This window comes from Pseudorca crassidens, chromosome 11, assembly GCF_039906515.1.
Source record: "Pseudorca crassidens isolate mPseCra1 chromosome 11, mPseCra1.hap1, whole genome shotgun sequence".
NCBI classification, from domain to species: Eukaryota; Metazoa; Chordata; class Mammalia; order Artiodactyla; family Delphinidae; genus Pseudorca; species Pseudorca crassidens.
In genome coordinates, this window is record NC_090306.1 from 3,869,307 (window position 1) to 3,895,951 (window position 26,645).

Consider the following 26,645-nt stretch of genomic DNA (forward strand, 5'->3'; position numbering starts at 1 on the left):
TTTGGAAAGGGTCAGAAGCAATCAGCAAGATGAAGAACAGGAAGCTTAGTCAATCAAACCTCCTGTCGGAGCGAGATCCATTCAAGATGCTGGCTGTGTGTGAGCAGGAGCTGCAGAGAAATTATTTTTCTGGAGAAACAATGGCTAGAGACACTCTCAAAACACCTGGGCAGGGCTTCCCTGGTGGCGCAGTGGTTGAGAGTCCGCCTGCCGATGCAGGGGACGCGGGTTCGTTCCCCGATCTGGGAAGGTCCCACATGCCGCGGAGCGGCTGGGCCCGTGAGCCATGGCCGCTGAGCCTGCGCGTCCGGAGCCTGTGCTCCGCAACGGGAGAGGCCATAACAGTGAGAGGCCCGCGTACCGCAAAAAAAAAAAAAAAAAAAAATATCTGGGCGTATGGCTTACGGTGCTCCAGCTGGGCTTACCACGTTCTGCCATCAGAGGAAAGAGGCAACGGATTATGTTTGCTTATTATACACCCCTTTGTTGCCACTATTTCTAAAACCACTCAGATTGCCTGACGCACACAAACACAGACTTTGAAGTCTTCTCCATGAGTCCGTTCCAACGCACTGACACCCTTCTCTGACCTCGGAGGACACCGTATGTCTTTATTTGAACATTTCAAAGTCCTGAACTACTCTTTCTTTTCGGTTTATGCTGTCTTCACTAGGTTACGAACACTCAGACATTGATGTCACCCACAGGGCCTGTGCTCAAAATGTTAATGCTGAAAATCTGCAAGAAATAAATTTAAGACTTTGGATACCAGACTCAGAAGTCCATGGGTGGACCACATGGCAGGAAATACCAGATTCCAGGGGAATTGAAGAATTTCGGGGTTGGAAGGCTTGTCTAATCCAACCATCTATTTTTCCAGTGTTAAAATCCTCGCCACAATATCTCCAGCAAGTATTTACCCAGCCTGGGTTAGAACACCTCCAGGGAGAGGGAATGCTGGATCTCTAAGCAGCTCTTTCATCTATGGACTATTCTGGCTCATAGACATGTGTCTTTCTATGACCTTATCCTGCCTCTGTGTAATAACCCTTCATATGTTTTAAAACAGCATTAAGACGTCAAGGAGTAGCCTTGGGTTGCGGTCATGCCTCTCCACTTCCTCCAGCCATGCCTCACATGGAAGTTTTCTTTTGGAAGTCCCTTCACCATCCCCTTTACTCTTCTCTGAACGGGCTCTAACTGAGCTTTCTCAAGCCATCGAGTCGCAAGCTGAACGCCCAGTGTATGAGGGCTGGTCGGTGCAGATTAGATCTCTCTCGCTCTAGCTGCTGCCTACCTATTCATGCAGCCTAAGAGCACATTCACTTCTCTGGGCAGTCACATCACATAGCTGATGAACGCTGAACCCATTTGTCGACTAAAACCTCAAAACTTGATGGCAGAGTGATGGTTTTTGTTTTAAAGATGGTGCGACTGAGGAACTTCCCTGGTGGCACAGCGGTTAAGAATCCGCCTGCTAATGCAGAGGACGTGGGTTCAAGCCCTGGTCCCGGAAGATCCCATATGCCACGGAGCAACCAAGCCCACGAGCCACAACTACTGAGCCCGTGTGCCACAACTACTGAAGCCCATGCACCTAGAGCTTGTGCTCCACAGCAAAGACAAGCCACCACAACGAGAAGCCCACTTGTTACAACTAGAGAAAGCCCACGCACAGCAATGAAGACCCAAAGCAGCCCAAAATAAATTAATTAATTAATTTAAAAAACAAAGAAAAAGATGGTGTGACTGAATCATATCTCTCCCACCTTGTGCTTTGGCCATTGGTGTTTTGGATTTGGGCAAGATCTCAAATGTAATTCTGTTAGATTTTATGCCTGTTAGATTCAGTCCATCTTTCTCAACTGTCACTATCTTAATGGATCCCAACTGGTGGCCCAGTGTATTCAATGACCTTCCAAATTCTGTTGATACTTAAAGTTTTCAATCATAATGTAATCTAAATAACCTATAATGTTGGTTTTGATTAGTTAATTTATCTGAGATTTACTTAGAAGAGCATTTTAGGGACTACTCTGGTGGTCCAGTGGTTAAGACTCCGAGCTCCCAGTGCAGGGGGCCTGGGTTTGATCCCTTGTCAGGGAACTAGATCCCGCATGCTGCAACTAAGGAGTCCACATGCCACAACTAAAGCTCCCGTGTGCCATGACGAAGATCCTGTGAAGCAAAATAAATAAAATAAATAAATATATTTTTAAAAAGAAAAAAAGGAAGAGCATTTTAAAAAATATATAAACTGTTGGTTTCTAGTTTTATTGTATTATAGTAAGAAACTTTATTGGTAAGGGATTACTTTTTGGAATCTATTAGCCTTTCCTTTGTATCCCCATATTGTCAATTCTTACATAAGTTCTATAACAAGAATGTGTATTCTACTGCAAGGCACACAACTCCCCATTCATCTCTTAAATCAAGCTTGCTGGTTGATGGTTTCAAACACTTTGTATATTTGATGTGCTTTTTTTCTTTGTTTGTTTGTTTGTTTTGCGGTACACAGGCCTCTCACCGCTGTGGCTTCTCCCGTTGCGGAGCACAGGCTCCGGATGCGCAGGCTCAGCGGCCATGGCTCACGGGCCCAGCCGCTCCGCGGCACGTGGGATCCTCCCGGTCTGGGGCACGGACCCGTGTCCCCTGCATCGGCAGGCGGACTCTCAACCACTGCGCCACCAGGGAAGCTCTGATGTGCTTTTTGCTTGACTGATATGTCAAATTTGAGATAAGTTTGTTGATGTCTTTTAAACTTTTAAAACACTTTTAAAGTCTTGTTTTTATCAAATTTTCTTTGTTTTTCTAAGTTTCTGCTTTTTGTGTTTTGCTATGTTGTTTGGCACATACAGGTTTATATTTGTTTTATCTTCTCTATGGATGGACCATTTTTTTTTATTACTACAAAATATTCTTCCATATCTCCCTTAATTCATGCCATTGGTAAACATGTTGAACACAAGAAGAACAGTGTGTAATAGAGCTCTCTGAGCTATCAATTAATTACATGTGAGCATAACATGTAACACCTGTCTTCTATTAACCACTCTGAAAACACTCCCTTCCCCCAGGGCAGTGTCTAATGATTTCATTCTATGATTATCTATGCCTAGTTATTTTGAACAACACAGGGAGGAGGAGACAGAGAAGAGATAGATACGAGAAGGGAGGGAGAGAGATGAGAGTTCTCAGGGGGGCGGGCGACATATGTGTGAAGGAGCCAGGGAGAGTGAGTAAGAGTCACGAGCACTAATTATTTATCCTCTCCCTTCTGTCTCACTATGACAGCTGCGGAGCCTCTCTTGTGTAGTCCAGGGTCGTGTAGGTCTTAACCCCCTGCTGACACCTACAGTGGGCTCAGAGTTCATTAGGGCCAGAGTGAGAAGTTCTCGGTTCAAATCCCGCTTTTGACATTTATAAGCTTTCTGGCCTTGGACGAGTCACATTACCTCAATGAGCAACCAGATGGTAATACCTGTATTAGAAAGAAGTCATGTGTAAAAAATGGGTACCCATGAACTTATCTACAAAACAGAAACAGAGTTACAGATGGAGACAACAAACTTATGGTTACCAGGGGCTAAGGGGGGGAGGGATAAATTGGGAGATTGGGATTGACATATACACACCACATATATAAAATAGGTGACTAATAAGGACCTACTGCATAGCACAGGGAGCTCTACTCAATACTCTGTAATGGCCTATATGGGGAAAGAATCTAAGAAAAGAGTGGATCTATGTATGTGTATAACTGATTCGCTTTGCTGTACACCTGAAACTAACACAACATTGTAAATCAACTAGACTCCAATAAAAATATTTTGAAAAGAAAGAAATCATGTGGACTTAGTAAGATCATGCATGTGGAAGTGTCTAGCAGGCCCATGACGTCACCACCAGCATTAACAAGTACTGATTGACTACTTCATAAAACAACATTCTGGGCAACATAATTTAGACTTACCGAATGGTCTCTGCCCACCAGGAATTCAGCATTTATGAACTCCAAGTCTGTGCGTAAGTGGCGTGGAGGAAAGGAACAGGCAGAAGAGGCCACACACTGCCCCACGGTGCCAACCCCACCCCATGGTGCCTTCCTGAGCTTCAGCCGACACAATTCTGTGACCACACAGCCTTGGTGAGTTAAGTGGAGGAAGCTACCTGCTCCGGCAGTGGGGCAGGTGTAGAGCTATCAGGGGAAAAGTTAAGAAAGGCTGAGTCCAGAAAAGGGAGATTTTCAACAGTGGGGGGAAGGAGAACAATTATATACTGAGGATGCTGCAAGGGTAGTGATGGATTTGAAAAGGATGGAACCTACTGGAAGCCAGGGTGAGAGGCCCAGGTCTGACCTCGAGGATGCAATGCCACCCAGGACGTCTGACTGTGGTGGATGACCCTTCTCAGAAGGATGACTGTGGGGGGGGGTTGTGTAGTGTGCACGTGCATGGTATCAGGGGTACTGGAGATCTAAGGATGGGACACGTGGGAAGCAAAATGGGCTGGGAATAGTGACGCTCATGTCAATACAAGGCTTAGGTTCAAAGAGGCCTTCAGAGAGAATTTGCAGCGAGCAAGAACTTTCCCTGCCAGCCTCCCACAGGTACTGTGGAAATTAATTAAGCTTCACAAAGTGCACTGCACACAGAGAGTCAAGGTACTAGGCTAGAACAGAGCATTAATACTCAGTTCCACCGGGGTTCCAGCTAATGGCACACAGGCCGAGCCTTTCTGCTATAGAATATTACTTGGTCAACATATTTTTTTGCTGTTCCCTCTCTCCTTTGCCTTCACTTAGGAACAAAAGGGTCTCAGAAAGTCATCTGGTCCCGCCTCTAGGCTCTAGGCAGGGTATGTTGAAATCATTCAAGGAAGAAAAGTAGCATCTTCCTTCCCTAAATGAAAGGATAGTCTTAACCTTGAACAGAACAAATGGCATTCTTCTACAGTTCAGATAAATTTCAGAAGCTTGAACTCAAAGCAGAGCTTCAGAAATGGCCACTGGCCTTGGAGAGCAGTCGCTCCGATCTCATGTGGTTCCGTGTGGACCGACAGTGGTCTGATCCACGGGACTCTGGTTTGCAAAGCCTGGGGAAAGGCAGATGCCGAGAGAGGAAGAGTTCCCCTCCCATCACAGACAAGTGTCCTGTATCCCATGTGAAGGAAGTGAGGATCGGGGCAGTGCAAGCGGCCTGTGTGTGGTCACCTGGTTCCCTGGGCCAGAGTGGGGGAAGGATCCAGGCCTCGACTCCCACCCCATGTGCATCTACAGCACCGCACTGCCTTCCCACCATCCTCAGTTTTAAGACAAATATCATACGATATTATTTGTGGAATCTAAAAAAAAAAAGATACAAAAGAACTTATTTACGAAACAGAAATAGAGTCACAGATGTAGAAAACATCTGGTTTCCAGGGGAGAAAGGGGTGGGGGATAAACTGGGAGATTGGGACTGACATATACCCACTACGATCTATAAAATGGATAACGAATAAGGACCTACTGGATAGCACAGGGAGCTCTACTCAGTACTGTGTAATGACCTATATGGGAAAAGGATCTAAAAAAGAGGGGATCTATGTCTATGTACAACTGATTCACTTTGCTGTACACCTGAAACTAACACAACATTGTAAATCAGCTATACTCCAATAAAAATTTTAAAAAAAGAAAAATAAGGAAAGACGAGAAAAGAAAAAAAAAACCCTGACAACTCCAAACCTCTGCATAGGATTGTCAGCGTCTAAATTCCATCTGGGGTCTGTCAATTGTGGAGTGAGCACGCCCTGGGGTGAGGAATGGGGCCGAATGTCTGGAGGTTGCTCCCTTTGCCGGGTCTCCCCCCCCCCCCCGCCCCTGCCCCTCACGTTCTGATCACGGAGTGAAGACCCTGGGCCAGAAACATCTCAGCGAGTCTGCTATTTGCCGGAGAAGAAAATGGAAGCAAGTTCAGCCTCCGCCAGCTTTGCCGTGGGGATGAGAACAGTCGTGAGGGCCTCAGACTCACCACTGCCCCCTGCCGCCTTCCCCACGCAACTGCGGTCTCCGGCTGCAAAGGGAGGCTCTTACCAGAAAAACCCAGTTAGGGTTCCCTTGTTCCCCTGAAATGAGTCTCTCTCAGTGAAATCAGTCTCTCTCAGTCTCTCTAATGCCTCTCTGTCTCTGTCTCTGTCTGTCCCTCTCTGTCTCACATGCACACTGCCCCACACGATTAGGGTAGGGGTGAATGAAAGGCAAACATAAGAGTTTGTAGAAAATTCTGCAAAGGCTGTAAAATCGCCAATTGGATCTTCAAGATGGATGGTTTCTCCCTAATTAGATTCTGCTGCCTTGTATAAACCAGCTTTGCAGCTCTAGTCCATCCGATAAAGCAAACCATTTCTCATCAGTCAGGTTTACAGATCACGCCCGCGGCGCACACAGCGCACGAATCGACCTCCCCTTTCCATCCGCTCTCGGGGCCAAGTTAACAATGTGCTTCTGCCTCCGATAATAATACACCAATAAAAGGACACGTGCGTGACTAAGCTGTGGCCTTATGGCCTGGAGCCCTCCCCGAGAACGTCCCTCCACGCTGAGAACAGGAGTGGAATTATAGACTGGAAGGGCTCCTGGACGCGCCTTTTGCAGGCTGGTACCTTCTGGAGAAACAGGCCAGAGCAGCATTTCTCAGCGGGGTCTGGGGTCTGCCTGCATCAGAACCCCAGGGGAACGTGTGCTAAGATGCACATTGCTGGGTCCCCTGCCCCCAAAACACACTGATTTAGACCCCCTGGAGGAGGGACCTGGGAATTTACTCTCTAATCAAGAGTCCCTGGTCATTCTGAAACAAGCTAACATTCAAGAACCACACAGCTAAGGCTCGCAAGTGGTACATAAGGGCCACCTGCCATGTGTACGATGCTTTAATTGCTGCCCTACCTGGAAGCAAGGCCAAGGAAATGATGACCTCCCCGCCCGCACACACACACATCACAGAACACCAGTTCCCAGGCTGTGTCAGGTGCCGGGATCACAGCTGGGCTGCCTGTCAGGTTGTGAGACACATTCCCTCCTGGTCTGGACACCCTTGCAGAGCCGAGGAAAATTGGTCTAGACAGAAAGCAGCAGGATAGTGGCCGGGTGGGAGCTGCAGGCGAAGCCCTCCCAGAGCCCCACCCCCCATGCTCCCGAGAAACTGCCCGAGGCCTGAATCATTTGGACGAGGACAGACTGTGCAGAGGAGGGACTGATGCCCGTGAGGGTGTGGGGAGCTTCGCAAAACTTGTCAAGGCCAAGGGGGGTCCACCGAGGATGCAGAACAGGCTACTGAGCTGCAGAAGACTGAGAGACGGCTGCCTTTAATCTCGAAAGCACTTTTCTTCAAAGAGCTCAAAGCACTCCCCAGACACAGCCTAATCCATTCTTACCCCCATCCTCCACGTTAGATCTTGGTAAGGAACTCAACCAGGGCAACTCCTCTGGCAGATTCCAACTCGGGTCCAAAGTCAGAATCCCCCAGGATATTTTATACGCGCAGACTCGGAGCCCTCACCCCAGACCAAGGCAACGAGGCCCTCCTGGAGCAGGGCCCCAGCATCCCCTACTGGTGAAAGGTCTGAAGTTCCTGCTGCCTCCAGGCAGCGTCGTTCTACTTCTGGAGAGCTCAAGGTTTTTTTCCAGATCAACATAATTGGGCAGGGTGCTTTCAGTGGCAAAGGAATTCGTAGCTCTGACGGCCAGAAGTTCCTCCTCACGTCAAACCACGTCTCCCACGGTAAAATGTAAGGTTCGCCAAGCCTCCGCGTGGTGCACACAGAGAAAAGCGGCTCGGCTGCAATCTGACCCTCTCCTCCTCCGAGGGAAGTGGAGGGAATGCAGTCACTCTGGAGGTGCCGCAGACGAGCTGGGCACCAGCCCAGGGCCCTGCGTTCCACCTGGCCCCCACCTCACCCCGCCGGGCCGTGGCTGCTTCTCGGTGGACACGCGCCAGTGTCAAACACGGAACCCAGAGTCTAACTCAGATCTGAGGTTTTCTCAACTTCTGTCCCAAAGGCAAGAGGGTGGGAGGTTGAAGGCCCCCAGGCTTGCCTCTTTCCTCTGCTCCCGACATGCAGGGTCAGAAAATAAAATACACGGCCGGGAGGAAAGGCCGGGAGTTGCTTCTGACACTGCCCTAGAGCCTGCGCCTCTGGACATCAGCTTCAAGATGTCAAGCCCAAGCACTGCCCCCGCTGCATCCTCCCTCCTAGAGGCTGGAGGTGACCCTGGAGGATGCCGCAGGGGGGCCTTTCTCACTCACTGCAGTGAAACTGTAACCCTGAGGGACACGGCTAGGCTGGGGACCTGGGACCAGGACTCCCCCCCAGGTCGGTCGCAAGTCTCTGGGCCCCGTGAGACAGAGAAACGAGGTGTGTGGTTAGGAAAAGGGGGAGGCAGCTGAGGCCACTGCTGCCAATGGCCACGCTGTCAGGTGTTTCAACAGCACGGGGATTTCCTGGTCGGCTGTGCGGCAGAATTTTTACGGCTCTGCCTCACTGGTGTGATCGTAAACTCCTCAAAGACGGGGACTCTGTGCTCCGTTGGCTCAGCTCAGCCTGGCACAGAGTAAGTGCCCGTTACATGGCAGCTACTAGTCACACGCGACGGTAGCCCGGTGCCCAGCCCTCGGCTGTGCACAGCAGTCAAGTCTCGTCGCCCTCTCTGGGATGAGCGCTCATTTCCCAGTTGGAGTGACATGTTAGCCCCTGGACTGAACAGCCGGCTTATGGCGGAGCCCGGGAGATGCGTTGACAGTCAGGGCTCCCCAGACTGCTGCCCGAGTCAAACGATGCCCCAGACCTTCCCTTCTCTCCCTTCACCAGCCAGAGTGGGCCCCTCCTGCAAACAAGCCCAAACCCCCAAACTCGCCTCCTAGATGTCCCAGAATCACTCAGCCTCGTGCTGAGCCATTTGTAAACCTCCCATCTAACTATTCTGCATCCCATTGGGGTTTCAGTTTTTTCTTTGACTTCTACGCTGCAAGGACCTTCAGGGATCCCCTGGTCCAGGAGGAACCTGGAAACAAGATGTGAACAACCTTTTTCTTTCTTTAACAGAAGAGAAGAGAACACAAGAGACTCTGAGAGAAAACCTCAGAGCCCATCACATGTCACGAGGGTGAACACGTTTCATGAAACTTTTGTCTCAGTTATTCACACACACAAATGTGTGGGAGCTGCAAAGTCAAGCACGTGTCTTCTGGCCAGTCACAATCAGAAAGTTTGAACAACACCAATCCCGTTCTTGAATGTTGCCGGTAAGGAAACAGATGCACAGAGAGGTAAAGCACATTGCCTGAGGTCACACAGCTGGTCAGTGGCGGTGCCTGGGCAGGACCTCAGGTTGCTCCTGTCTCCTGTTGCAGTGCTCTGCTCGCTACAGGTCTCTGGGAAAAGGACTGCCAGAGAGCTCAGTGAGCCCCGAGCCCACACGAGTCCCCCGGTCAGAGTGGACTCCATCAGCTGACCTGGGGCAGGGGTAGCTGGCAGGCATATGAACGGAGGATGGGCACAGAAGACTGGAAATCCTGGCTGAGCTAGTTTCGACCATGCAGCTGAGAGTGACCTTGACTTTCAGCTCAAGAACTTTTTAACTATCATTGAATTGGAACCAAAACACGAATGCAGGCCACTTAGAGATGGATGTATGGCCCAAGAGGCTCTGCAGTAAGTCTCTCCCTGCGGAGGTGCAGGCCAGCAGAGGGGCCCCCTGCAGGTAAGATTCTGGGCCCCGAGCTGGGTCACTGCAGCCATTCCGGCCCTTGTCTCCTTCGGAAACAAGGGAGCCGTCCCCTCTGGGGGTGCCCCTGACTTTCACTGTGGCTCCTTGGGGTGAGCAGTGCTGGACTCAGAGAGGAGGGTGGTGAGGGGCAGAAAATAAGCCTCATTTTACACGTGAGGAAATCGAGGCTCAGAGAGGCTAAGAGACCAGAGCAAGGTCACAGAGCTAGCTGGTTGGAGAGCACACACGACTCTGACCCAGAGCTCCTGATTCCCTGGGCCTGCTTCTCACATCCACGCAAGAGGCACCTGGACATCTTGTTAAAACGCAGAGTCGGTAGGCCTGGGGCGAGGCCTGAGGCTCTGCATTCCCGAGAAGCTTCCAGGTGATTCCATAGACTAGACTTCGACAGCAAAGCTCTACACTGTGTTGTCTGGAAGGATAAAGGGATCCTTATACTTCACCTCCAGCTCTCCACTTCAGCCAGGCAAATCCTCCAAGACTCACAGACATACTTATTTAAAATAGTAATAAATGTTATTATTTTAACGTTCATCGAATACTTACTAAGTGCCCACACTGTTCTAAATGCTGACATGTAATCCTCACAGGTCTATGACACGGGTATTACCGTCCCTATCTTACACATAAGGAAGCTGCAACTCAGAGAGGTTAAGTAACTTGGCCTAAGTCACACAGCTAGTAGGCAGCAGAACCAAGATTCGGACTCAGCTCTGACTCACAGCTTATTCAGCTAAAGGCTCTATAGCGTATACCCTCAACTCCTCTCTCTCCCAGCCCTGGGAGCCTCACCCCAGAATGCTCTGAACACTCCTCTAGCCCGACCATGTTCCCTCCAGCACCACACGGCCACGATTGCTCATAATTCAGGGTCCGAAAGGTCCTCTTCCAGACCTGTGTAGAGCCAGTGGGCCTCAGCAAGTTACTTTAGAGTTGATGGGGGGAGGCATGAGATGAAAGGGAGCTCAGGGCGGTGCCCGGACAGCGGTGCGCACGCGTGGTGATCTCTCTCTAAATTAGGGGCTTGTGTGCTTTCTTGTGGTCTCTGTTGGAATCGCTGAGGATTCCTATGGAACACGAGCAAATCTCCGGGTGGGACAAGGGGCCCTGGGAGGATCTCCCCAGGGTGCTTCCCAGCTCGCCCCCCACCCAGCCCGCGTTCTGGCTGAGGCTTCAGGACGGTAAGCTGTCCTGAGTTACGCCGTGGGTCACAACATCGAGCTCCTCGCGGTAACGATCGTTGATGAGTATGGACAAGCACAGTGCCCTGCTGGCACACTCGTCCCTGCAGGCCAAGGGACACCCACCTGGCGAGCCCGCCCCTGCGGCGCCCGGGGCCTGGCCAACTCGGGCTCGGCTCCCAAGCAGCTTCTTCAGGCCCCAAGCACGTTGCCTGGGGCGGCGTCCTCCAGTACAGGAGGAGTTCTAGAAAGCACTAAATATCTGGAGAGAGCCCGGGGCCAGGAGGGCAGCAGGAGAAACTTAACACCGTGACGGGAGTGAGACGGCAGGAGGGCCGGGGGCTGGTCCAGAGATGGGGTAGGTGCCGTAGGCCGGGGCCTTACCGCCCCAAGGCAGACACAGTGGTTTCTAATGGGTCTCGGACACCAGACCATCTTGCTCTGAGTCCTGGCTCTGCCACTTCCACACTGTGTGTTCTGGGGGCGTGTTCCTTACCCTTTCAGTGCCTCGACTTCCCCATTGGTAAATTGTGGATAATGATAAATATCCCAATGGGCTGTGTAGGAATTTAGGATCGCGCCTAGCACGTGGTGAGGGCCTAATACCTGTGAGCGAGGGCTTAGAAATAGATACCCGGGGACAGCCACAGGCCCCCCCCCCCGCTCTGGAGGGTGGTCATAAGGCGGCGTCACCGAACATAAGACAGAAGAGGTGTGTCTGGTTTGCACGCGTCTGTACAGAGGGCGGCTGAGACCGGTACCCACCTTTTCAGGGCGCACTCCAGCTCATGCTTCTCCTCGTGGGCTTCTAGGAGCTGCGAGAAGATTCTGGTCAGGAAATCCTCAAAGTTGGACAGTAAGTGAGGCTCGTCCTTCTTCAGCTGCAGCCAGAGTTGCTTGACGTCATTTTCACTGTGAGAGAAAAAGGAGCGTTAGGGTGGGAGCGTGGACATAAGGCTTCGTGGGACACACGGAGGCCCCAGGTGTGACACCGATGGCTAGAGCATCATTATCACCGTCAGTACAGTGACAGCAGGGGCTGACATTTATTGAGCGCTTGCCGCATGCTGGCTGCCTTATGCACGTCTGCTCATTTGACCTTCCAGTGAGGCAGGCGCTGCTAACACCCCCGTTTACGGGGGAGGGGACGGATGAAGAGGGGTGAGGCGAGCGGTCTCAGATCACTCCGCTGGGAAGTGATGAAGCCAGGAGCCATGCCGGCCTCCTAATGGCCACACTCAACAGCTCTGCTTTCTGTCTCCCGCGATGAGCTGGTGCTGCTGAGCACACGGAGCCGCGGGCCAGGAGCATCTGCAAACGCCAGGAGGCAGCGGGAAGACGGGAGCCCCGCGCGTGTGAGGACAGGCGCCGTGGAGCTGGAGCAGCGAGCCTGTCGCCCCAGGAGGGATGGGCCTCACAGCTGAGAGCGAAGGACGTGGCATCTGACGGATGGCAGGAAGCGGTTGTCACCGCAGGGAGTGGAAGGGAAGATGCAGCAGCCCACTGGGGCCCGGAGGCAGCGGGCGTGACAGGAGAAAGCAAGGGAAGGAGCAAGCCTGAGAGATGTGTGTGCACACACGGAGAGACGGGTGGGGAGTCGGGAGGACGGAGCCTGGCAGAGAGGCACAGACACAGAGTGGCGTGCCTAGAACCGCTCCCTCCCCAACAGGCACGCTGGCGCTCAGCAGAGGAGACACACGGGCCACGGTCACGGTGATGGGGGTGGGGGCGGGAGGCAGCACACCCATGGACCTGCTCTGCCTCTGGAGAAACTCAACAGTCTACAGCCAGTGATCAGACAGACAGCCAGAGGGGCATCTGATCTCACTCATTAAATTCTAAAACCACTGTGATCTGAAGGCAGCTACAACTAGGGACCCTCAGGATAAAGAATAAAATCCCTTGTGCTGTGTAACAAGCACTATATCTGAGAAATTTTACTCAAAAGTGATACTTGATAGTGCCATGTTAGTAATGTGCCTGGGGTGTAAGTGTTACTCTCTGCGCCCAGCAGAGAAGAGGCCCACCGAGAAATGAACCTGCTTCTGGTCAGTTACCTGATCATCTATCCAATCATCCCTCCTTCCCTCTTTCCTTCCCTTGCTCCATTCCACCCAAACATCCACCAACTCATCTAGACCATCCATCCATCCATCCATCCATCCATCCATCCATCCACCCACCCACCCACCCACCCATCCACCCTCCCATCCATCCATCCATCCACCCTCCCATCCATCCAACCAACCATCCATCCCTCCATCCACCCTCCATCCATCCTCCCATCCATCCACCCAACAAGTATTTATTATTTGTTGAAAACCTAGCACTGATCTGGATGACATGAGAGATCTAGAAAACGAGAGAAGGGGAGGTAAGGAGCCTCCTGTTTCCCAGAATAATTTCCATTTTCCCCCATACAGAACACGCTGTGGCTGTCGCTCTACTGGGCTGTAGATACAATGGGGATTGCACAAAGGGTTCCGAGATAAAGGGTCTCTGGGAGATACCACGATGACTTCCCATCACTGTGGCAGGTTGCCCCTCACAAGGTAAATGCATTATGAAATCAAGATGCACCTTGCTGGCCGAGGTCTGTCTGCTCCCATCCCCTGGGTTCCTGCTGCAGCCTGGCAGAGAACCATTAGGGTGAGGGCCTCCAGTGAGATTTGCAGACCTACCTGACGCTCTTCCAAAGCTACCTGGACCTCCTGGTCGTGGCCACATCACCTCCCGCCAGATTTCTGGAGAAGGGATAAGCCTCTCAACGCTGGATGAAAATTAGGCCAAGGCCGATGAGCTGTCTAATCACTCAGCCAGTCGGAGCACCGAGAAGAGCCGGGAGCCCAGGCGCTCTGTCCACCACTTCTGGACAAAGCCAAGGCCACTCTCTTGGAAGGATACAGGGGTGCAGGGTGAGAGAGGGTTCCGGGTGGTCAGTCCATCCATCTCCCTGCTTCCAGAACAGTACGCAAACCATCGTGGTCGCTGAGATCTTTAAAGACCTCTGAAGTTTTCCAGCCTCCTCTGTTTCCTCATCTGGGGTCCTACAGTCTGGACCGTTTTCCCTCACGCTGCAGCAAAAGCCCACTTCCTTCTTGTTTAACTTCAAGGAGGATGACAGTGGCCGGGCACCATCTCCTGTTTGTGGGTTTTTATCGACCACTCTTGGAACCTTCCCCAGAGCCTTCTCTTCTCCAGGAGCTCTCGTGTTGGCTCGGCCCTGCGCGGGCCTTTGTCTGACGTCCTCAGAGAAACCTCTGGTGAACTCTGATTTGAGAGCCCTGCAGGAGGGTGGCGGTCCAGAAGTGATGGGTGGGCAGAGAGATGCCTGTCTTTCATGACAGTCCCTTGGCTCGCCCACACTGCCCTCTCCTGCCCCTCCTCCAGGACGAGCCTTCACGGGGTCTGGGCATGGTCACTGGGCTCTGGTCTCTTGTCCTTGGAGCAGTGGAGCTAGTGTCCCCTCTGGCTTGCCCAGGCTTCTGCCAGCCTGTCTCAACACTGCCACAACCTAAAAGACGCCGGGAGCTATACATGCTTTCTTGGCCTGCATGCTGTGTGAAGGCCCCTCTCTCTCGCTTCCCCTTTATCATTCTCCTCCACAGTCTTCTTCTTCCCAAGCTCCAGACACACCAGCTCCAACCATCAGGCCATTCCCCCCTCACTCATGAAACACACACCCAACCCAAGACCTGGAGACCCCAACACAAAAAGGCAAGGGGCGGAAGTTACTCCATGTTTTTCGGGCGACTCTCTGGTTTCCACTAGCTACAACATCACTTGACTTCATTTCAATTAATGGCAAAGGTCTGGGTTTACATCTATGCGTCTGTTTCTTACAAAACACTTTTTGCAAAAAAGAAAAAAAAAATGGGGGTATGACGTTTGGTTTGAAGCGGCAGCCACCTAAAATTTTCGCTGAGTTACTGACCACCCAAGTGATCAGCTGGTAGAAACAGGTTCACCTCCCACCTCGGCTTCCAGAACAGGGCTGGTTCGCCTCAGGGATCTGACGCGCAGACGCTTCCGTGTAAGGTGGCTTTGGCGGGAGCACAGCACGTGGGACGCACTGCGGCCCCAGAGACCCAGCGGAGGTGGAGATGCTGGTGAGCTGATGGTGACAGGAAGCCTTAGGCGGGACGCACCGAAACCCTCAAGGGTTTCAACCCTTGCACAGCCCTCTGATGGGCGGGCAGCCCTCAGGGAGCAAGGCCAAGCCAAAGACTGTACTGACTGTGGACAGCAGGGGCTGAGGAAGGCGTGTGGGAGATCAGGGGATAGGAGCGTTTCCCTGAAAATAATGCAAAAAGCAGAGGCAGAGCCCTAGACCCTGACGCAGACAGGTCATGGCCAAGGGCAGGCTGCACGGGCCGGTGGCCCAGCTGGAAGCAGGGACCCAGGGCTTGGCTGAGGGCTTAGCAGGCGTTAAGGTTGGACAGAACAGATGGGGAGGCTGCCCCTAGGCTGGGCTCCATCCCCCAGACCACAGTCGCCACTTACTCTCGCCAAACCTTCTGGGCTCCAAGCCTGTCCATCAGCATCTGGAACTGGCCTTCCTCATCTCCGTCCATGTCACCCAGATCCTCACACCCTCTGGTCTGATACACCTTCTCTTCCTGGAGCTGGGCCAGGTGCTCAGCTCCATCCTCCTCACTCGGCTTCTTCTGGCTGAAGAAGAAGTGACCTGGGGGACGCACGGGCACAAGATCTGGATTAGACAACACTCGCCCGGGAAGACCTGTGTTTCCTCAGCTGCCAGGAATCGACTGAGGTTCAGCTGAGAGGAGAAAAGGGGAGGCCAGACTCCCTGTAGCCAAGCTCCTTGGAGGCCGTGCTCCGGATCTCATGTCTCTGCTACCTGGATGAGATTCTGCCAGAGATGCTAGAATCTGGGAAGGGCAGAGCGCATGGCGGGTACTACGGCACCTTTGTGGTTCTTAACCTTTGAAAGGCCGGCTTAGAATCGTCTCTTCATTGATTTCTTCTCTAAACAAGACCTTTCCCCTGTCGCACTGAGCAGCCCGCCTGCCTGTGCTCTGTGTTATCACCTAGTCATCCTGGCCGCCAGCATCACTGTGCTTCACATTTACACGAATGTAAGTGAATTCAATGGTATGAATTCAATGATAAATTCCTGGAGGTCAGGAAAGGCCTCAGATACTTCCAGGCAAATACCTAGCACCTTGAAGGAGGCACATGTATGGTGATTTATCTGACCCATACTTGTTGTAATCAATATCTGATCAGTATTGGATCTGATGGTGTATCTGTTTTTCTTTTTTTTTAATCTTGTTCACGCCTCTCAGTTGTTTTTCCTCCTGGTCACCTTGAGAACGACTGGTCTATTCCAACCCTTTACAAATTCCTCTGAAAGCTATTGCCCCTCAACCTGGAGGACTCAGCCACACTCAGGTTGAAACGAGCCGCACAAGCCTCCCACTCTTGTCCACTGCTTTCTCGGCAGAAACGGACAGGTTGGAAATCCCGTCTCAGCCCCCTCTTAAGCTGACCTTCCCGCAAGAGCTTCTCCGCTCATTCCTCGCCACTTTCCAGTAGGAGAGGACCTGGCAGTGACAGCGCGGTGGGCACCGAGGGGGCAGTGGTGTGAGCAGCGGAGGTGGACCATGAAAAGAGAGCAAGTGACCCGCAGCCTGGAACCTTCAGGAGGCAGGAAAGCCTGTGCTTCATGGACCCTCGGAGCTGGTGGGGCAGGGATGCCCCTTATATGGCTTTAGGCCAACCCATACCCTGGGGCCCCAGCGTCCACCAGAACTTACTAAATCCAGTGGTGAACTCCGCTGGGGTCAGAAAGCCATTGCCGTCAGCATCCAGGGCATCAAACACATCCTCCAGGTCCTCCAGGCTGAGGGGCAGCTCCTCATGCAGCCTCTGAAAACGATCCAGACCGGGCTGGTTAACACCGCTCATCACGGACGGCTGCCGAGGGGGGCAGCGCCTTCCGCCCCGCTGACAAAAGCCAGAAGCCAGACTCTGAAACCTCACCACCCTTCTCCTCCTCTGAATATCAGGACATCCACCATCTCTTGGTTGCCTACTCACGTGGTAGGCAACTTGCGGGATGATTGATAAGTAAATATGTGTACATTTATTACTATATTTATATATAATTTATTACATATATGTTTGCATTTAATTCTCACGACAATTCTTTGAAGTGGGCATTACTATCCCCCTTTTACAGATGAAGCATGATGTTAAATGACCTGTCCATGCCATTAAGTGACACGGCCGGGATCAAATCCAGGTCTGATTTCAAAACTGGCACTGCTCACAGCCGTAAAGGACCAGAACTGCATGGGACTGAATCCCGTTTAGGATAATACCTGCATGACACGGTGCGGTCCAGTGGGATGATGGGATAATGAATGTAAAGAATATTGCACAGTACCCGGCACAGGGAAGGCATTCAGTAAAACGTATGAGGGAGGTAGAGAAAGAAAGGGGGGAGCAGAAGGTCCCCACCAAGGCCGCTGACCCACCAAGGTCACTCAGTGAGTGAACGGCACAGCCAGGTTTCACTCTGGTTTCACCTGCTCTGCCCAAGCCCCTCCCTCTGTCCCCCTGTTGCCATGCAGGTGTGGGTCACACTCTCAGAAGCCTTCCCTGATGGAGGCCACTCATGTCCCAGGGCTGCAGTTTCTGTGGACACACACTATGGTCCTTTAGCTCTGAAGGGGAGCTGGACAAGGCCACTGGGTGACACGCACCCATCATAGCAGCCTGCCCCCCACTCCTACTCCCTGCTGGCTCTCAACTACTTCCTGAAAAGACATGAACTGCCACTGCCTTAAGGTATGGATGACAGTATTTGTGTGGGACTTCCCGGGCGGTTCCGTGGTTAAGACTTCGCCTTCCAATGCAGGGGGTGTGGGTTCGATCCCTGGTTGGGGAGCTAAGATCCCACATGCCTCGTGGCCAAAAAAGACCAAAACGTAAAAGAGAAGCAATATTGTAACAAATTCAATAAAGACTTTAAAAAAGGTCCACATCAAAAAAAAAAAAAAACTTGAAAAAAAAAGAGTATTTGTGTTGTAAAAGGGAGCTGGCCAAGATGGGGTGTGAGGTCACTGGACCTGAGTGCTGGGCTGCCCCAGACCACGCAGGGAGAGAAGGGCAGACACTGATGGCTGAGGAGCAAAGTGGCTGAGCTGTGGCTGCTTCCCTCTGGCCTCTGCCTGATGCACCGGCGGCCCCAGGCCAACGTTAATCTGCATCGTTGAAGCAAGTACCCTCTTCTACCCTAATAATCAAATCGTCCCAATGAAGACTCCCCAAGGGAGTTCATTACAGCCCAGCTGACCCTCCCCCATCCTCCCAGCTCCCCGAGGGACGACTGCACAAAATTGCCACTGTGGAAGTGACTGACAGCTGAAGACAAGGACCACGGGGCCACAGGAAGGAAGGTACACGCCCATCTGAACAGTCAAAAAGAGCTGGCAGGTGTGAAAGCCCATAAGGTAACTTGCGAGACACTCGGTTTGACCCTCAGGCACCCTTCTAGCTGAGAAGCCATAACGATTAATTTGGCAGGTACTTGCATTAAGAGAGACGATGATGCATTACAACGTGGGGAGACAGGATGATGTGGGAGCCCTTTAGAGTCACTGAATTACACAGGAATGAGGTTTTTAAAAAGGAAGGTAAGTGAGAGTGTGTGCAAGGATTCCAGAAGTGCGTCTGCTGAGCGAACAGGAGAATCTCTGTCTTGTCAACAATCCATAAACCAGCTGTGTCAAAGCCAAAGGCAGAGAATGCAGGGCGAGGATGGAGTCAAGTTCGCAAGCAGGAAGTTCATTAGCTCCATCTGACGCTAAAGGCATCACATTGGAGGCAGGGTGAAAACCCAAGATTCCAGTCCTTTCCTTGGGATAATCCTGCCCCCCTCCCTACCCTCTGCCTGAATGTGATCTCTAAAATGTGGTCTCTCACTCTGTGCTGGACCCAGAAGGGGGCTGAAAGGAACTGCAGAGTCAGTGGGACCCTCAACTTGCTTCTTGCCCAAAATACCCACACGTGGGCACCCGTACTCTTGTTAGCATCACCCAGGAAAAGCTAGGTCACACCCCGCCTCAGGCGCCATCCCTGAACCCAACAACACTTCTGACCCCAAGTCCTTCCCATGCTCTAATCCCATTCCTTGTCTCTGTCTCAAACCAGCTTCCTCCTCTTGCTGTCACTGAAGCTGGGGAGGGCAGTATGACATTCTCCAAGTCATCCTCCCTCTTCACGTCCTGCCAAAGTAGTACCGAGGGCTTCTCCAGCCTTCTCTGCAAACTGCACATGCCTGATGCCTCAACCTCTCTTTATTGGCCCTACCCGAAAAATCCTTTAGTCTTCATAACCATAATTACCCCTTATTTATCTTTCTTCTGGGCCTGCAGAGCCCTGTAAAACCAACTTATTCTGCTCTTGTCCCCTGGGTACCTAGCGCTGTCTACATTTTTAACTAAAGGAGCCAAGCCAGGTGGAGAGGGACGCGACGATTCATTCCATGGTGCTGATGACCCATGAAGCTCTGAGATTTCCCTAAAGTCACAGTGGAGGCCAGGCTGGGATAAAGAAGCAGTTTCCCCTTCGGGGCTTCCGCTGTCAGCTAAGGGCTCTCCGTGCGTCCATGCATCCTTAATTCCTTTCTCTCATTGCTATCCCACCCCTGCCACCAAAAGTCAGCCCGGCCAGCACCACCCGTGCCAGCCTTCCAGAATCCTGCTTCACGGGTGGATCCTGTCTCCCACTCCCGCCTGGAAGAGCAGGTGGGGGGGAGGGAGTCGGGGAGAAGGCAGGCTCGCCCTCCTCACTCTGTCCACGGCCCAACCAGTGGCTCTTCACGATTCCACGCTCCCTCCAACCGTGGCCTCCCTCCACCGCCTTCCTGTTCACTCTAAATTCCTGATTCCTCTGAACTCTGAATTCCTGCATCACTTCCTCAGGAAGGCTCTGCAGCCCCCGGCTTGGACCAGCGATCCAGACGCGCCCCCAAACACATTTCTTTCGTTCGTAAGTCTCACCTCACTTTGTACTTTACATACTGATGGATGCGATTAGTGAATGCACGTCTGCTCCTTCAGTGGCCTGGAAGCCCTGGGAAGAGGGACCCCGCTCACTTTTGTCCACTGCCATGGCCCCAGGGTCTAGCCCAATGCGACAGCCAGGTGGTGTTTAGATACTTGTTGAACAAGTGCATCAATAAACGAGTGACTACGAGTGACAGCAGGCGGTCCTGAGCTCCTGTCCACGGAGCACTGGTCTAGACCCCATCCACTAGATCCTGACCAGTCCCCATCCCCCACCCAGGGATGCTCGGCGAGGTCTTAGAAACTGGGGCGTGGAACAGGAAACAATCCTGCAGGAGCCATGCTGAGGGCGCAGGCTCCCAGAGCCGGGGAAAACGCTGTCTCCCGCTACAGCCCAGCTGGACCCTCTACCTTCCTGGTCACCAGCCCGCAACATGCCTCGTGCAGCTGAAAGCCAAGGGTTGCACAGCTGCAAATGCATCTAAGGGAAATGCTCATTAAAGAGAAAACCAGGAGATCCACCTTTACAGCCAGATTAATCTCTCCCTCTTTCCAGGCTCCCAAAGCCTCCTGTTCAGACCCTTCTCCCAGCACCAACCACTCTCTTCCCTGCGGTAGAGCCCAGAAGCACCAGACATCTTCAGGATGGGACTGTGAGGTCCAGAGGCGGGATCTCCCTTGATTCTGCCTGGTGCCTTGATGTGCTTGGTTCAGGCTGACGGCTGGGTGCAGACGGGAGTCTCAACCTCCGTGCTATTGACATCTCGGGATGAATTCTTTGCTGGAGAGGGAGGTGGGGGAGGAGCTGTCCCGTGCTTTACGGGACATTTAGCAGCATCTCCGGACATCACTTAGTAGACGCCCGTAGCATCTCCCTCTCCAGTCATTCCAACCAAGAATGTCCCTAGACATGGCCAAATGTCCTCTAAGAAGCCAAACTGGCCTCGCTCATGTAGACTGGACACAAACAAGAGCAGCACCAACTAGAGACGAACAGAAGGGACCCTCTCCAGCAGAAATGCCCCTTCTTGATCTCTGAGGCAGACAGATGACTTGCACTTGACCTCCCAGTACAACAGTGCAGCCGCTGTGGAAACAGTGTGGGATCCCTCAAAATATTAAAAATAGAATTGCCATATGACCCAGCAACCCCACCCAAGGGTGTGAACCAACCCAAGTGCCCATCGACGGCCAAATGGATAAACAAAATGTGGTAAATAGATAAAACGGAATCTTATCCAGCCCTAAAAAGAGAGGAAATTCTGACATGTGCCACCATGTGGAATCTTGAAGACATTTTGCTAAGTGAAATAAGGCAGTCACCAAAGGACGGATACTGTATGATTCTACTTAGACGGGGTCCCCAGAGGAGCTATATCCATAGAGACAGAAAGTAGGAGGTGGTCCTGGGGGATGGTCAGTGTTTAATGGGGACAGAGCTTCTATTGTGCAAAATAAGGAGAGTTCTGTTGAGGGTTACACAACAATGTGAATGTATTGAAAGGCACTGAAATAGTCACTTAAAAATGCTTCAGATGGGGAATTCTGTGACGTGTGTTTTACCACAATTTGGAAACATCACAGAGTGGAGGACACTAGGAATTGTGTTAAGACTCGGGGTATAAGTCCCCCCACCCCAATGGCACACACACACACACACACACACACAGTGAGCGCTTACGGAGAGATTTCCAGGTCCCAGCTCGGGGCTAAGTGCTCTGCGGGTACACACGCGCCTGAGTCTCTTCTAACGCTGGGAGTTAGTTATAAATAATTCACAGATGAGGGGCTACAGCTTAGAGGGCTTAAGAGACTTACACAAATGCTCACTGCTAGTAAGTGGCAGATTCAGGATTAAAACTCAGGGCAATGCACCACAGAATTCCTTAAGCGTCTCTTTGTTCGCCTAAATCAGGCGTCAACTAGCAGCCCCTGTAAAGGCCAGGCCGTGCATATTTGAGGCTTTGCAGCCCTTTGTCACAGCTTCCCAAGTCCGTGCTGCAACTTGGAATCCGCCGTGGATGGCATGAGAAGGAAAGAGCCCGGCTGCGTTCCAATTACACGGCACTCACAGAAGCAGCGAGCGAGCCAGGTTTGGCTGGCTGGCCAACTCCTAGATGGTTCTTCACAGTTTGGCTAATCCAGGAATTCCAGGCAGTGTTGCAGGGTGGGTACTTGGCGTTGGTAATAACCAGTACACTCCTCTAAGAAATCAGAGGAACAGGGTTTAGGAGGCTGCTGGTGTCTTCAGAGATCTCCTGCCCGACCTATCCCCATCTCCCTCTCCCAACTGGAGGGGTCCCTTCATGCCCTCTCCAGCCTGGTCCTCCCGTGTCCCTCTGCCTCTCACTAGGGACCCTCTGGCTCACGACTGTGTTCTCTAGGGGACCCCTCCCTGCAAAGCAATCTTCACCCCAGTTCTGCCTGGAATGATCTCCACGGGACACACAGAGGGGTTTATTGTGGAGGAGGGAGTGAGGTCTGGGGGGCCATGGGTGGAGCTGAAGACCCTCCAACTCCTGCCTAAACTCTGCGCTCACAGGTCAGTATCATCCATCCAACGTCCCGTAGCAGGACCTGCTCGCGCGCAACCCGAGCTCCGGGCGGCTTGCATCCTGGCCTCGGCCGGGGGACCTGCTCCTTTCCGTCTGTGGTCCTGCTCTGTCAGGGTGTCTGTTTGCTCACGGCTGCTGCTCTCCGATCACCTCTCAGATGCCTGGGTTTCCCCACCTCTCGGATGGCTGGGAGCCTGTCTCACCCCCTGCAGGTGGAGTTCTTCCGTTACTCAGGAGAAAGAAGAATGGGGGCACGAGGGGAGCAGCCTTGCCCCTCCCCCTCCCTCAAAGGATGGCAACTGTGTGCAGTTTTGTGCCAGCTCCCCTCGCCCGCCGGCCCCTCCTGCCCAGGCTCCCCACCCTGACCCAGCCACTCTCCGCCTTAACAGGCCTTTCCCGGCATCTGGATCTGGGTGTGCGTGCGTGCTGTGAGCTCTTCTCCAGGTCCCGAGAGGCTGTGCTGGGAGCCAAGGGTGAAAAAGGAGGTGGTGACCAGGACCCAGGGGCCAGCCACCGGCTGCCGTGGTACGTGCAGGGGTGACAGCAGTAGGCAGATGTCCTCAGTCCTGCCAGGAGAACCAAGGGCGCATGGACCTCACGGGGAACCCAGGGTGGACAACAAGAGGGTGACTTTCTTCCCAAATCTCCTTCCAGCCCATCCTCCTCCAGACGTGACCGTGAAAGCGGCAGAGAGGCGGCCCTTCGATGACGAGTTTTGTTCTCTCGTGATATCATTCTCTCAGCTAGAAGAGCTGAACTTTTCAAATGCTTCGCCGTCCACAGGCACGCAGAAAGTTCAGGAAACCGCAGCCGGCAGAGCTGAATGCCACGGACCCAGCAGACTGGCTGGTGGGAGGCCCCGCCCTCTTCCTGCTGTCTGGACCAGGGGTGAGGCCGGAGGGAGCAAGGCTGCTGTGGCGTCTCTGGGATCTGGTGCTTCTGGCTTCATGCCGGGCCCAACGCAAATGATTTCTTCAACAATTGACACTTTACGGTTTATCCCGGCCTTCATTAAAGAGAGGGCTTTGGCGCAGGTTAATGGGGGTATATTCAGTGAGAGTGCTGAGTTGCACTGTGCATGTGACCCACGGTTGACCCTCAATAAAAGAGAATTCCCTTTTCTTTCTTTCTAGAAGGAGAAGCACAAATGAAACATGCCATTAAAACCACTCCTACAAGCACCATGGCCACAGGCCTGTGAAGGACAACTATGAATTCCCAGGCTGGGGTTGTCAAGGTTTTCTCAAAACACACCTAGGCTGGACTTCTAGGTGGGGTGAGGCTTTGGGGATGAGTATCAGTGGCAGAAATTTACCAGGTGTCAATTGCTGAAAACCAGAGAGGCCCAGGCTCTCTTGTGGGCTAAGGTACCACTGTTCCCAGGTCTTTCCCCTCAAATCCTGAAGCACCTACTGGACGGGGGAGAGTCTGGGAGAAGCCAGAATATTCCACCCCGTGGGCTGGTGGGAGAAAGGCCTGCGGTGCTCCATCCAGGTCACAGGCCTCCGGGCCACGAGGCTCACACAGCGAGTGGAGGCGGGACGGATACGAACGAGGGTCTGCATTTCATGGCCCAACTTCAGCGTACTCTGAAAAACCAGCCTTAAGGAAACCTGGGCTTCCCTGGTGGCGCAGTGGTTGAGAGTCCGCCTGCCGAGGCAGGTGACACGGGTTCGTGCCCCGGTCCAGGAAGATCCCACATGCCGCGGAGCGGCTGGGCCCGTGAGCCATGGCTACTGAGCCTGTGCGTCCGAAGCCTGTGCTCCGCAACGGGAGAGGCCACAACAGTGAGAGGCCTGCGTACCGCAAAAAAAAAAAAAAAGAAAAGAAAACCTGCCCATCGCGAGTCTTCCCCCGCTTTGTGCAGCTGTGTGTCCCTCCCCAAAATGCCCCTGACGTACGAGTGATGGGAGGGCGGTGTGGAGAGAGGCTGTCAGAGCTCCAGTGCAGCCCGCGCTTCCTTTATTCTCGGGGTGAAATCATGACTGCAGCATGAGAGACTTAAGGAAGACACTGGGAAGGCACCAGACCAGGGGTGGGCAAACCACACCCCGCCCTGTAAATGGGACCCAGTGCCTGTTTTTGCACAGCCAGAGAGCTAAGAATCGCTTTTCCATTTTTAAATGGTTGAAAACAGTATCAAAAGGATTATAATGTTTGGTGACACATGAAAATGACATACAATGTACACTTCAGTGTAGGTAAGTAAAGCTGTTTGGGAACAGGTCACGCTCTGCTGTTTCCACACTGCCTGTGGCTGCTAGCGCTGCTGTAACCAAGCAGGACCTTACGGGGCCTTCGCGGGACAGACGCTTCCCCATACCCTCTGCTTTAGCTCCTCTCTGGAGGGCCTGGATAATAGTATCTGATGTACATTTCCTGAGTTGTTTTCCAGATGCTAAAACCACCACCAAACGGAAGACATTAGCTACTTGATGACCACGAGCACATAGCCCCCAGGCCTCCTGGAGCCTAAGGATTGATCGTGTGAACCCCTGTGACATCGCCCTGGGACCACCACCAACCAGAGAACTGTGCACGAGCTGATCACATACCCCGGGACTCCCCTCTCTCACCTGGCCTTTAAAAATGATTTGCTGAAAACCATTGAGGAGTTCAGGTGTTTTTTTTTTTACTGTGGACCAGTTTTGAAGTCTTTATTGAATTTGTCACAATGTTGCTTCTGCCTTATGTTTTGGTTTCTTGGCCCTGAGGCATGTGGGACCTTAGCTCCCTGACCAGGGATCAAACCTGCACCCCCTGCATTGGAAGGTGAAGTCTTAACCACTGAACCGCCAGGGAAGTCTGAAGGAGTTTGGGTGTTTTGAGCACTAGCTGCCCCGGACTCCTTGTTTGGCGCCTGCAATAAGCACTGTCCCTTCTTTCACCACAGTCTGGGGTCAGTAGATGGGCTTTACTGTGCATGGGCGAACAGATCCAAGTTTGGTTCGGTGACACCGTGACAGAGCTGATCGAGAGTCATGGCACCTTGTGGGAGTGGCTTGGGCAGAGCTCAGAGCTGTGTTGTAAAGTAACAAGTCAGTGCCTTTCCACCTTTGTTCCAGAAGGTTCTTCTCCGTGTCTCACTTAAGTTTCTTATATTGCTGCCACCATTTTCCACAATTCTGGGGAGTTACTGACTCAGAGAAAATAGCTCCCGAGCCTGACACCAAGTGAAGGCCAGAAAAAGAAAGAACCCAGGAGATCTAGCTCCCAGGAGAGTTTAGGCCGATGCCTCCTTCCAGGACAGAGTTGACGGCACCTTTTCTGTTAAAGACGTCACCTCAGGGCTTCCTGGGTGGCGCAGTGGTTGAGAATCTGCCTGCCAATGCAGGGGACACGGGTTCGAGCCCTGGTCTGGGAAGATCCCACATGCCGCGGAGCAACTAAGCCCGTGAGCCACAACTACTGAGCCTGTGTGTCTGGAGCCTGTGCTCCACAACGGAAGAGGCTGTGACAGTGAGAGGCCCACGCAACGCGATGAAGAGTGGCCCCTGCTCTCCGCAACTGGAGAAAGCCCTCACACAGAAACGAATTCCCAACACAGCCAAAAATAAATAAATTTATAAAAAAATAAAGACGTCACCTCCCGTGGGGCAGGCCCCAGCCCAAGAAAGGGAGACCCATGCATTCCAAGTGGCATTCCAGGTGGGCAGGTGCAACCTGGGACCCTCTTACCTGCATATCCCTCCTGGTGATGAAGCCCTTGCCCTCGGCATCACAGGTCTGGAAGAACTCCTGTGCCTTCCTCAGCATGGTCAGCTGTGCCGGTGCCAGCTCCTGGGTCCCCTCACGCGGCAGGTCGTCCAGGGAGCCCAGGCAGGCCCCGCTCCCCTGGTGCCCCCAGCCAGGTCCCCGGGGTCTGGAGACCACTCTCCTGTCGGGCGTGGCCATCCAGATCTGTCAATTTCTTCGAGTCGTTTCAGAACCTGAAGGTGGAAGATGAGAGAGAGGAGTGGGCATGGTAGGGATGGAGGAAGGCTGGAAAAGGATGAGAGGGGATGGGAGGGAAGCAGAGGACCGCTCACCAGTGCCTGTTTCTCTCTTCATCAGCACAAGCTCGGAACAAGGGGAAATGTGCCCTGATCATTAACAGATCAGC

General features: G+C 52.6%; 1 protein-coding gene across 1 annotated transcript in view; it reads right to left on the minus strand.

The window, feature by feature from the left end:
* CRACR2A (calcium release activated channel regulator 2A) overlaps positions 1 to 26,437 on the minus strand; it is a 74,648-nt gene extending 48,211 nt beyond the window's left edge. The window contains exons 1-4 of the mRNA XM_067695441.1: positions 26,222 to 26,437; positions 16,731 to 16,842; positions 15,454 to 15,637; positions 11,716 to 11,862 (exon numbers count right to left, since the gene is read on the minus strand). Coding sequence (XP_067551542.1) covers positions 11,716 to 11,862; positions 15,454 to 15,637; positions 16,731 to 16,842; positions 26,222 to 26,437 — 659 coding nt within the window. The remainder of the gene's footprint in view (positions 1 to 11,715; positions 11,863 to 15,453; positions 15,638 to 16,730; positions 16,843 to 26,221) is intronic.
* Between the last annotated feature and the right edge of the window lie 208 nt (positions 26,438 to 26,645).